The 12,232-nt window shown below is 38.9% G+C and overlaps 1 protein-coding gene across 2 annotated transcripts in view; it reads right to left on the bottom strand.

Moving 5' to 3' along the window:
- The window catches only part of ERAP2 (endoplasmic reticulum aminopeptidase 2), a 38,257-nt gene extending 26,590 nt beyond the window's left edge, over positions 1 to 11,667 (bottom strand). Inside the window, exons 1-4 of one of the 2 annotated variants that reach the window (XM_059919393.1) lie at positions 11,621 to 11,667; positions 8,963 to 9,655; positions 5,285 to 5,423; positions 1,623 to 1,757 (exon numbers count right to left, since the gene is read on the bottom strand). In XM_059919393.1, coding sequence (XP_059775376.1) covers positions 1,623 to 1,757; positions 5,285 to 5,423; positions 8,963 to 9,513 — 825 coding nt within the window. In that variant the 5' untranslated portion in view covers positions 9,514 to 9,655; positions 11,621 to 11,667. Of the gene's footprint in view, positions 1 to 1,622; positions 1,758 to 5,284; positions 5,424 to 8,962; positions 9,656 to 10,816; positions 10,870 to 11,620 lie in introns of those variants that run through there. The other variant, XM_059919394.1, reaches the window with a different exon arrangement.
- Positions 11,668 to 12,232: the final 565 nt, after the last annotated feature.

Here is a 12,232-nt window from a genome sequence, read left to right as displayed (position 1 = left end):
AAATTATAAACAACCTTTTATTTTCTGTTACAGTACATTCCCTAGGTGCTAATCTGTACGTTTTAAGCTATATAAACCCATCACCTCATGAGAGCCCACTTCAGTTCATCACTATAATGTACTCTAGCACTTGAGAATAAACCTTCCAAAATTATGACCACCAACACAATTCAAATGAAACATAATTCTATGAGGTGGAAAGCCTTCATGAACTTATTGGAACCACCCTCTGTCGCGTTTTCTTTTCTTTTCTTTTTTTTTTTTTTTTTTTGATTATTGGGGTTTTTAAAAAATTAAATTAAATTAATTTATTTTTATACAGCAGGTTCTTATTAGTTATCTATTTTATGCATATTAGTGTATATATGTCAATCCCAATCTCCCAATTCACCTCACCATGTCGTGTTTTCTTTAAACTCAAAAATGCCCAAATATGTTCATTGACTCCCTGCAAACTATTAGATATTAAGTGGAAGAAATAAAGTTAGATTCCAATCTTCTTGGGTTTCAAGTACAGTGTTGCTCTCATTTCATAATCTGCTTTCATGCTCTGAGTTAACTGAAGTTCCTCAGAAATTTTATAAGAAGGATATATTAGTGACCACAGTGGCGTACCAGGCACTGTGCTAAAAGCACCCATGTAAAATCTAATTTAATCCTCTCAATCACCTCATGAAATAGGTGCTATTGTCTTCATTTTACAGATGAAGCAATGGAAACACATGGAGATTAAGTAACTTGCTTCAAGCCCCCCGTGTAGAAAATTGTAGAGCTGGGATGTGAATACAAGGAAGCTGACAGGACCCTGTCCTCTGAAGTAAAGTGCCATCTGACCTCTCACACATCTATATCTCTGCACATATATATATGTGCAGAGATGTATGTAGACACATTGCTGATAACATGTATCTACATATCCAAAGGTATAATATGTATGGAAATTGTAATAGCCATTTTATTGCTATTTTTCATAAGCATTATTTTATGTTTCTTTGAATATGTTTTTATGTCTATAACTTGGTTCCTCAGGGTAAGGAATTCTTTTTTATTTTTCATATCTTCACTGATAGTCATGAAACTTTATAATTATTGGGTACTGTAAATTTTTGTAAACAATGAACGCTCTAAAAATTATGAAGACCTCCTTTCGCTGAGGAAATAAAGTTATAGAAAACAATTGGAAACAATGTAAGTGTCCTAGAAAAAGATGCTGATTAAAAAATCCTTATGGTACCTCTATGTAGTAGAGTACAATACTATTAATTATTAATATTATAGAAATTTAATGGCATTTAATTTTTATGGCATATTATGGTGAGCTAAAACAATCATATATTATTTTGTAAAAAGTATATATAGTTATATACAGTATATACTGTTACTATATACACTCATATACTGACAGACTGATAAAAAATACTTGGAAGGCTGACACAAATATTACCAGTAATTATATCTTGGTGATGGGATTGTGGGTAACTTATTTTATTTTTTATCTATCTCTATTTTTGTAAATAAGCATGATACTTTGATAATAAGGAAAATAACCTTAAAATAAAGAAAAGCTCATTGCCTTCAGGACATTATTCTGCACTGTGTATGAAATGAGAACCCAAACTCACCTTGACCCCTGACGAGGCTGTGCCACTCACAGAGTTGAAATCACAAACTATGTAGGCTACAAGGTACGTACTCATTTTTACAGTAGTTTCAAAATGATCTTCCAAGAGGCCTCCTTCAAGTTCAATTGTCTTAACCTACAGGAAGGGAAAGAATCAGTATTTGAAAACTGGAGTATTTTACAAGAATGCCTACGACGTAGGCTACGTAAGCTAGGGGAAAGCTTGATGTTCCGAAGGACATGTGATGCCCTTATAGGAGATCAGTGGACCCTTCACAACATTCTGTGTCTTCACCTCCCTCTATTTCTATTATCTCTAGACTTCCTCGAAGACACAATGTACTACTTTTGGGATCTCAAAATGATATCTATTTTGTTGCTTGAAAGCATAAAAATATCTTAGATGCTTCTGCTTTCTTGAGATGCAATAATCTCCAATACTGGCATCAGTTCAAGATTTGTACTTCTAAGCAAAAATGCCAGAGAAGAGTCCCTTTCCTTTTGTTATATAATAAATAAATCTCTGTTGCAGAAGGAAATGGGAAGCAAAACTGTGCTAGATGTTTTGCATTATCTTTTAATTCTCCTATTATTTGTGTATGAGGTAGGCGTTATTTCACAGGTGAAGAAACAGTCTCAGAAATGTTAACTGAATTGCCCAAGATCACACAGCTAGTTCCACAGCAGGACAAAGATGTGGATGTGACCGTGTGACTCTAAAGCCATTGCTCATTCTTTCACTCGCTGTGTGACAGCTTGAGTCATAGTCTTATTTTATCTTCACTCCATTGATTCAGCAATGAAAGCGGTCAGGCCAAGGAGATCATTAGTGATTTGAGCTTCTGCCTATCTACTGAGGAAGTAAAGAGTTTTAAAGCCTATAGACTGGTCAGCCGCATCCATCAAATTCACTGAGTAATTACTGAATTCTATCTTTATTTGCCCTGGATAGCTTGTCCCAGAGATGGTCTTCACCACGGTATGATGCCCCTAAATTCTGAATGGACACAGATCCAGTCATCTGAAAATACTACTTTCTTCAAATTGAAAACAATTCTTAGACTGGCTTTTCCCTCACCCTCTCCAACCTCATTTTAAGGCATCTGGTTTGTGGCAGTGCTAACCATGGACTATTGAGCATATTTTATGTGTTTGTATAAGATTGCAGTTTGCTTTGGCGAGAAAAAATAGCTTGAAGTATTATCATAAACTGCCTTGCCTACGTCAATGACAAATGTGTGTGCTATTAAATTCTACAGAATTTGATTTTACAGAATTCTATCAAAAACTCAATTCCTAAGTTTCAATAAAGCAGGAAACACTGACCAAATACTCTAGGAAAGGTGGCAGCATGCATAAGGCTGTAAGTTTTACCTCTGTCCAGCAAGTTAATTTTGTCCAACAATAATCTTTTTTAGGGGTCTGACTCAACCAGAGTTCTATGGGTGCATTCTCCTAGCAGATGAGAGGGTTATGGTAGGAGCTGGGGAGGGGACGTTATGACTGTGGTCCTCTGACCAAACTCAGCAGCAAGACCCTTTAGTCAAGTGTGTAGATGGGTGAGGGGAGGAAGGGGAAAGGTTGTGGGACTGTGGGGAAACGAGTCTGTGACACTGGATAGCTGGTGGCAGAGACAGGAGACAGGTGGGCATTCCCTCTGATTTCTCCCCTCCCTCCCAGATGAAGACGTAGTCCACGGAGGCTGAGTTTTGTTCAGGAACCTGGAGTGACCCATGTTGATCAACATTGCCTTAAATGGAAGTATTTGGGCTGTTAGTGTAAGTCCTTCCAGGATGGTGATGTAAGCTCTAAGTATAAAACACTTGTTGCTAGAGAAGGATTTAGCTGTCTTCTCAATTTTGGCAGGATTCTACTTGCACAGCAAGTGTCACCAGCAGGTGTGTGTTCCCTTAAGGAATGAAGGGGACAAAGACATGCCCAGAATATATGCTGCCTCTACTAGTGCTTGGCTGACCACCTCACTTCCTAGTGTTCTTAACTTGTATTCCTACATTCTTAACTAAACAAATTGAGAACTTAGTATGTGTTGCTTCTTCTCACCAGTCCGTAACCCATCTTAAGTGCTGCAGTTATTATCCAAAGAGTATGACTGTAGCATTACTTCCGTTCTCCTTTTTTTGGATCACCATGAAAGCCTGGGTTGGGCATGTCAATGAGAAGCAGAAACTTAAGCCAATATTTGCTGAAAAAGGCATGATCCAGAGAACTGGCCCAGTCAACTGAGGCAATACAAAGTTCAAGGATTATATGAAATATTTTCAAAGTTTTCACTTATTTTTCCTAAATATGAGAAGTTACTGAAGGTTTCTAAAGATAGAAAACTGAGATTCTAATATAACGAACTGACAATTTATGTTTGCATCACATTTTAATTAAAAGGCATTACTAACTGTATTTTTACTTTATCCTCCATGATTATTCATGTGAAGAATTCTGTTAATAAAAAGCTGCCAGGAAAGAGACTGAACTACCCTTAAATGAACATTCGGTTCATAGAAAGAAGACTTGGAGCTAAGTAGCAAATCCTTTTTACCTGAAAATGAGTAGGCAAATTAAATTGCTGTCTGTATGATCATGGAAAAGCTGTGGGATATATGTCATGTGGAGTTGTCACTTTTCCCCTTAATCTGCTCTGCAAGTATTTCAAAGCAAACACTTTTCTAGCATGAAACAGAAATCTGGGGGAAATTCAGCTTCTAGCTTATGGGCTCATTTCCCCCCTTCATCCATAGAGGACAGTCACCGTGGAGGGCAGAGAGGAAAATAGGGTGGAGTCACTGGCTGGGTTATGATGATCTGGCTGCTTTCTGAGCTCATCCTGCTGAAGCACTGCCAGGAGAGCCTCTATTTTTATCCTACTTTCTAAGTAGCAATGGGGAAATATTTTACATTTCGTTCAACAGCTCAAAAGGCAAGCATATCATTAGTGAGGAAATATCAAATGAGGCTCAGTGTCTACTGTGTCATTCAGAGTCTCTGCATTCTGAGTATAAATATGACTCAAATAAAAGTGTTCAGAGGTCTCTCTCAATTAAAAATGTTTATAACTATGATATATGATTTTCATAAATAATTTTAAGCACTACTCGTGGAACTTAAAAAAAAAATTTCGACGTTATATCACAGATTACTAGATCAGAATTTCCAGGATGGGGCCCAGGCAAGCTTCTCTAAATCCTTACCACTCCAAATGTGGTCTCTGGACCGGCAGCAGTGGTATCACCTGGGAGCTTGTTAGAAAGTCAGAATTTTGAGCTTTACCTCAAGAACGACTGAATCAGAATCTGAATTTTAACAAGATCCTCAGACAACTCATCTGAAAATTAAAGTTTGAGAAGTGCTGTTCTGGGTGATTCTGAATTTCTTCGCTAGCCAAGTAACACTGATTTAAAAGAACTCTGCTTCCATATAAACACAAGTAAAATATAAATCACTTTATTTAAAAAATAAAGCTTCTTGTGAAACAATGCCCAAACAGAATGATGTTAAAATCTAGATGGATTGGGGTAATGTAATATGTAGATGGATCAAAAACAAATTAATGGCTTAAGTCCTGAAAACAAAAAAATATTAAAACAACAAAACGAAGACCAAAGTTCATTTTGAGAACAACTCCCCAAAGTTTCTAAAATTGGCAAATACCTTTGGCATGTTGGATAGGGCAATGTGTCTGCTCTCTCTTCTTATCTTGATTGAAAAGTTGGCTTTGAACAGTGGTTCATCAAAGCAAGGGAAAGCCATTCGTGCCTGGGTTGGCTCAAAATCCGTTACTGCAATTGTTCTGTGAAAAGTAGTACATTCCAGAAAGAATACACAAGTGAAATAAAAAAAAAAAAAAAAGAAAGAAATGAATTTGTACCTTCAGAACACAGCTTATCAAACCTGGAGGTGATATGTTTTATTTCTCAAACTATAACCTTAGAGAATCCAGAATCTATTTTTGAAGAAAATGAGGGTAAAATTTTGTTTAGTAGCTGCCAATCATGACTAATGCATGGTGCTGGGCACTCTATTTACATGATCACCTTCATACTCATAGCAGAGAAGGATATTGAGGCTCAGAGAATTTGAGTGACCTTACCAGGACCCTTAGCTAGTAAATTTGCTGAGATAGTCATGCCCAATTTGACTTCAAAATTGACTAGGAAATTAGTAGTTTAGTGTCATCACTAAACCTGAGTGGGCCTCAATCAGACATTTGAATACCTGTGAGATGAGTGATGCCTTAGGTTGTGTTCCCAGGAAGCAGATCCTGATTTATAAGAACATGCTGCCAAGAGAAACAGGTAAAGGAGGGAGGGAAGCAGGACAGGGAAGAGGAAGAAGTCAGGCCAGGTGCCAGCTTCAGCTTCATCCCTGGGGAGCTCTGGAGTGGAAACTACACCTTCAAGTTTTCCCCTACTGGAGGCAAGGAGCTGGGCTTTCATATTCTGTATCGTCAGTGGCTAAGGGTCTTCCTGGGAGACCCAAGCTTCCCCCCAGACACGTCTAGCTCTCTCTGCTTGCCGGCAAAGCAGGTCCAGCCTTCAGACTATAACAGGTAGATAGATACTCTGACAAATCTCTATACCCCACCACCTTGATAATGCTTGAAATGATATAATTACAGATTTAGTCTTTGGGCTTTAAAGCTTTAATTAAGCAGCAACTCTGGAGAGCATATTTTGATTGAAGAAGGAGAGCAGAATAGAAAAGCTCAAGGGACAGATAAAGGGTGAGAAGGGCCAGGAGGAGGAAAAAGAGGGTCTGTCACGATAATTTTGCGTCAGTCTACTGTATTTCTATAATACAGACTGGAAAAGTGAGACTGGGAACCTAAATGATTTGTTTGGGGCCTCGGTGTTACTTGGATTCAGTAACAGGTCCTACAAAAGTAAAGGAATCCCAAGTACCTGGAATAATTTTTCCTAATGTGAAATTTTGATGATAGTAAGTCTTACAATGGAAAAGCCAAAACTTTAAGATCTTTTTTGCTATTTACACAATTTTAGTGCTGCATGCAAAGTAGTGACTTCCTGCTTCTCAAAGAATTATTGTTGACTGAATTATTTTTGTATTTTAAGTTAAGTTGTATGTGTATGCATGTGGGTGTGTATTGTGTGTGTATGTGGGTGTGTATTGTGTGTGTGTGTGTGTATGAAAAAAAGAGAGCGGTAATAAAATTCTGTTGACACTGTCCTGTAAATCATCCTACATGCTAAGACCTACTAGGTGACTGAGTATGAAGAGGGCTGACTAATTAATCATAAGAAGAGTCAGAAATAGCCTGCAGTTAACTATGGGAGGCATGTTACTTTCCAAGCTTCTACTCTAAAAAAATCCCCCTCTGGTCTCCCTCATCTCCCCAAATTATATCCTTAAAATGTATTTTTTTTTAGGTGGAGGTTTTGTCACTTGAAAAAAATGAAATAAACCATCATTGGTCACATGGTACCTCAGTGAGAAGTTGAGGTTTCCTATCCAATACTGTGCTGGACCTGAGAACAGGCCTCTGAGAACTGAGGCTGCAACGAGGGGAAGAGTCCCCAAGGGAAGGGGAGGTGGGCCTGGGGAAGGGCTGTCCTCAGTGGACTGCTGGGGGCTGTGGGGTGGGCATGTGAGCTGCAGAGGGCAGTGAGCACCTGAAGTGGGGAAGGGGAGGTAGGCAGCAGACACTGCGGGGCTAAAGTCGCCTACCAATATCCACTCTCCTTCTTCAGTTCCAGTAGAATCCTGATTTTGTTCAGGAAGGCAATGTGTCTGATGAAAAAATCACTTCTCTAGATTCTCTTGCAACTTGGTGGGCACATGACTCATTCTGGCCTAGTTGAAGTCATTGGGTGAGAAAGCTTGGTAAAAGGAGTCAGACTCAGCTGGAATGTTTCTTTTTGCATTTTTCTCTCCCCCATTTCCCCCTTTTCCTGCCTGTAATGTGGACTTGATGCCTAGAAGTGCAGAAATCATTTTGTATTAGGAGGAAAGTCATATGCCAAAGATGGCTGAGCAGAAAGATACGAGGAGCCTGGGTCTTGGATAATATTGGTAAACACTGTAGCAAACCTGGGATGCCCTACTTCTGGATTTCTTGCTGCATGAGAAAAACAAGTGTGTGGCAAAGCCACTGTATTTGGGGTTTCTCAAACTGGCAATTGAATGCAACTGATAAAATGTAGGAGAGCACTGAAACCAGGCTCCTCTCCCCTCTGAGATGGACCCTGGCCCTGGACAGCCAAATCATCCCCTCTATGAAGCATCCTTGGTTCCTCTCTTTCTCTTGCCTTACGTAGTCAATGTCAGCAAATTCTGTCTGTTTTACACTTGAAAACAAACACCAAGTTCAATCACTTCACTCCGTAAGCAGCACCACTAGCCTGGTCCAAGCCAACATCCTTTCTGGCCTGAACAATTACAATGACCTCCTAAAAGACTAATCTGCTTCTACTTTTTCCTCTCTATAATGTACCATCAACATATACTTGATCTTTATAAAGCATACATCACATCAGAACTTTCCAATGACTTCCCATGGCCCCTGAGTAAAAGCCTAAAACAAGAGGCTCTAAGTCTCTCTCTACATGATCTGACCCCTCTCTACTCTACTTCTCTCCCTCTCTCATTGTCCTTCGTCTCTCAATCATTCCCGCCTTACAGACTTTGCACTTGCTGATGCCTTTGCTGGGAACACTGTGCCCTTAGATGTCCTCATGAAAGTTCAGGTCTCAGTTTAAATGCACTTCCTCCTCACCAAGAACTTCCCTGACCACTCAGCTAAATTATTCCCAATCCCTAGTCTATATCTCACCACTATACATTCAGTGCCTAGAACAGTGCCGGGCACATAGCATGGGCTCAATAAACATGAGCTGATCAAATAGACCATATTTCTCAGTTCCCCAAACTGACTTGTTTCTGCCTTCTGGATTTGTCATGCTGTTTCCTGGGCAATGTACATGCTCTCATTTCCTCTCTCCCAACCCAAATCTTACATACATTTCCTTTTGGTCTCAGATCAAGTCTAACCTCCTTTGAGAAGCCTTCCATATTTCAGCTCTCTCTGCACTGACCATCCTTTCCCCTAGGAGATAAACATGTCAGTCTTGTCATAGTCATATATTGGCCTTTCCTCCTGGTTATTCTCTCTCTAGCCACTTATGCCTCTGCATCCTGTGTTCCCATCTTTATTGTGATTTCCTTTAGGAATGGCAGAGCTTCTCCTTCTGAGTTTCCCCACAGTTTTTTGGGCTTTTCATAAATGACTACTGAAGCATGCTCCTGGCAAAGAGACATAACCCATAAGGAAAGTATCACAAAAGACTGTAAACAACTGGAGCTACATCTTACCTTGTTTCACCACCAAGAGTTCTGTATGTGCTTTTATAAAAGCCTTCAAAACCATCAGCTAGCTTGGCCTGGAAGTCAATAGCCACAGAATATCTCAGGTCAGCCATAAGTTTCTCTGGAACCAGCAGTGCAATTTGTTCATGAGCAGGATAACTCAAAACAGTTAGCTTTTTCCCTGGTTTCCTGTATCTCAAATCTTCCTCTGACTGAAGAGTAGCATTCATGATTTCAAGATCTTTGCTGTGCAAGATGATGAATTGGGTGGCACCTCGAACCAAGACTTCGATCTTCTCAGATGCAACAAAATCCAGGGAGGTGAGATTTGGGTGGACAAAAAGGTCATAGTGGAGGGGAATGACCATGGTGGGGAGCCTTAGCTCACGCCAAGGAAATATTTCCCCATTGGTGGCTACTGGGAAAGCCCCACGGTCCTTATTGAACGGATCAATAGATGAACTTGTGAACTGAGAACAAATACATATTTGGATGACTGCTGAGCAGTAAAATCCTATGTAAATATTAAATATTAGTTTTCTGTGTGAATTAGCCATTACAGCAGAATGGAATACTAAATCTATTCTCTAGAAGACAAGTTAATATCCAGGCTAAATCTCATAGTTCTCCATAGCACCGTGTTGGCTCCAGTTATGTCACTCAGGATCTGAACAATATGTTTCAATAAATGGACTTAAACTAGAAAGAAAAAAAAAAAACATTTATAGCATGAAGAAAAAGATTTCAATTTATAAATATAACTTGAAAAATAGATGGGCATATGTGAATTGGACCAAATATCCACAAAATAAAATAGAAATTGTTATCATCTGAGTATTATAAATAAAATTTTTTTAGAGCTCAGTTGAAGGGACTCTGCCTTAAAATTACATCTATGGAATCCCCTCTGCATTCTGTGCAATGGGCAGAAGGTAGGTGTGTAAATTCATTGCGTGTTGAGCATTTTTAACATTTGGTTACATCATTTTAAGAGTGTGTCTGGATACCTGGACGTAAACTGCACAGGTGTCTCTATTTTGTCTTAAATAAGTCATGAAGAATGCTCAATATTCTTTGGATACCAGATATTACTATTATCAATGGCCTTGAACTTCACCTCTTTCAGTAAATAACATTAGCTGAATGGCCCAATTCTATGGTTGCTGGTATAAAAGATGCTGGTCAAGCTAAGTGTTTACCCTCAGTTTATTTCCAATATATCAAAAGCCATGGAAATAAAATTTCATTTATAATATTCAAACAGAGTATTTTTAAAAGTTGCTTTGGTCTTCTTCATCTCAGGCTACCTTTGAAAACACAAATCAAACTGAACTCACTGCCTCTGTAAATAAAACTAAGACAATCTCTTCTCGTTAGAAGGGTAACACTACAAAACATAAAATAAGGACAAACAATATATGTGGTTAATTTAGGTATTCAGTTCTGACACCCACCCTGTCACCTGCCTCTATTTACCTTCTCCCTGCTTCAACTTAAACCCATGAATGGTTTCCTTTCCTTTTCTTTTTTATCATTAACACATTCTTTTGAATTAATTGTCTAAACAGTTACTTCAATTTTCCAATTTGCAATATTAATGCGGATCAATAAATATTGTTAAAGAAACAAAGAAAAAGAAGAAAATAATGGTTAAATAACAACACTCCTCCCCTCTTTTTAGACAAGCATTAAATTATTGCTACCAAATCCCAATGTTCCAAGGGCCTCTGATATATCAAACCATAATTGGTCTATTAGCTTGAATTTCTGATGGTTTGAAAAATGAAATTACTTATTTGTTAGGTCCTGGGCTTGGGAATCAGAGTGCCTGTGTCCCAACTCTAGCTCCATCGTACTTACCTGAATGATCTTGGGCAAATTTTCTGATTTTTTGAGCATCAGTTTCCTTGCCTATAAGATAGGGTAATGGTTGACACTAACATTGAGAGGATTAAGTGTAATAATTCATGTGAAGAATATGGCACAGCACAGCAACTAGCATGCAGGAAGCATGTAATGAATGTTAAACATTAAATTTTTATTGTGGTTACTATAACTCACATTCTCTGGCCTAAATTATGGCGCTTTGCCCCCGACGTGTAGCAGACACACCCAAAGGAAGTTATATTTTTTTGGTAAGAGAGGAGAAAAAGGCCTTGATATTTACTCATGTAGTCTTTAACTTTAAAACTGATAAGAACTTTAAAGGCCAGCTAGTACAAGTCCTTAGGGTCCAGATAAAGAAACCGAGGGTGAGTGACTCTCCCAAAATCACATAGGAAGTTTGAAGGAGAATCGGGACTAAAATACAGTTCTTTGACCCTTTGTCTAATGGGTTTTCCATTATACTGTGCTTTAGTGCTTTGAACAAAACATCCGGAGATTGAAGATATAAGAACTGCAACAAACATTTGGGAAAAGCTAAGAGAATCTCCAAAAGAGAGTGAGTCAGTTAAACAGATTCTTAAATAAAATCCTATCCTTAACTGCACTGCACGAACTTTCCAATACAGTAGTGCCAGATTCACCCACCTTCCCCCGATCCCCACCTTAGGCTGCAAGAGCTCCTCAAGACAGAAGTTTTAGCCCTTCAGCTCAGGTCATTATTCTCACTGAAAAAATAATGATTTTAAGACAAAGTCAAGAGAAATGTTGATGTGTTACCTTAATCAGGCTGTTGCAGATTTGAATGGAGGGGAATTTCTTTTTGCTTTCACTTTCTATTAGGGTAAGATTCAGAACTTTGCATAACTGAAATTAACAAACCGCTTCAGAGTAAAAGTCACACCCTGGCAAGGCCAGGTAGGACTCCAGCAATCCCAGGGACTGCCACTCCTGCTGTTTTGTCCTCCCCACCCCTGTGTCCCCAGATGAAGCCTTCAGAACCTAGTTTTTTTGTTTTGTTTTGTTTTGTTTTTTAATGCTGAGTTATTTTAAGACAGGATCTTGAATTCCTCACTGTGCTGTGTTCATATTACCGTGAAATATGACCTCTGTCCATCCACCTGGAAAAGGTAACTCCCAGCTAGCTTCTATGGCCTTTAACAGAGATGATATATACCCCTTTCCTATGTCTATAACCTCCTGCCTCCTGGGCATAAAGGAGCTATTGCCCACCTTGATGCTCTCCATCTTTCTTGGACCTCCTTTTCCTCACCATCCTGGATATGGGCCTTCCACAAAGATAAAACCTCTGTTCTCTGCTCTTTTCCCACTTTACTCTTTCCCTCGGAGAATATGTTCAAGCGCAGAGATTTCTTATTTTCCCTCACCCAT

The sequence above is a fragment of the Balaenoptera ricei genome, chromosome 3 (genome assembly GCF_028023285.1).
Source record: "Balaenoptera ricei isolate mBalRic1 chromosome 3, mBalRic1.hap2, whole genome shotgun sequence".
Classification (NCBI taxonomy): domain Eukaryota; kingdom Metazoa; phylum Chordata; class Mammalia; order Artiodactyla; family Balaenopteridae; genus Balaenoptera; species Balaenoptera ricei.
The sequence above is the reverse complement of the archived record's forward strand: the minus strand, read 5'-3'. Positions and strand labels throughout refer to the sequence as shown.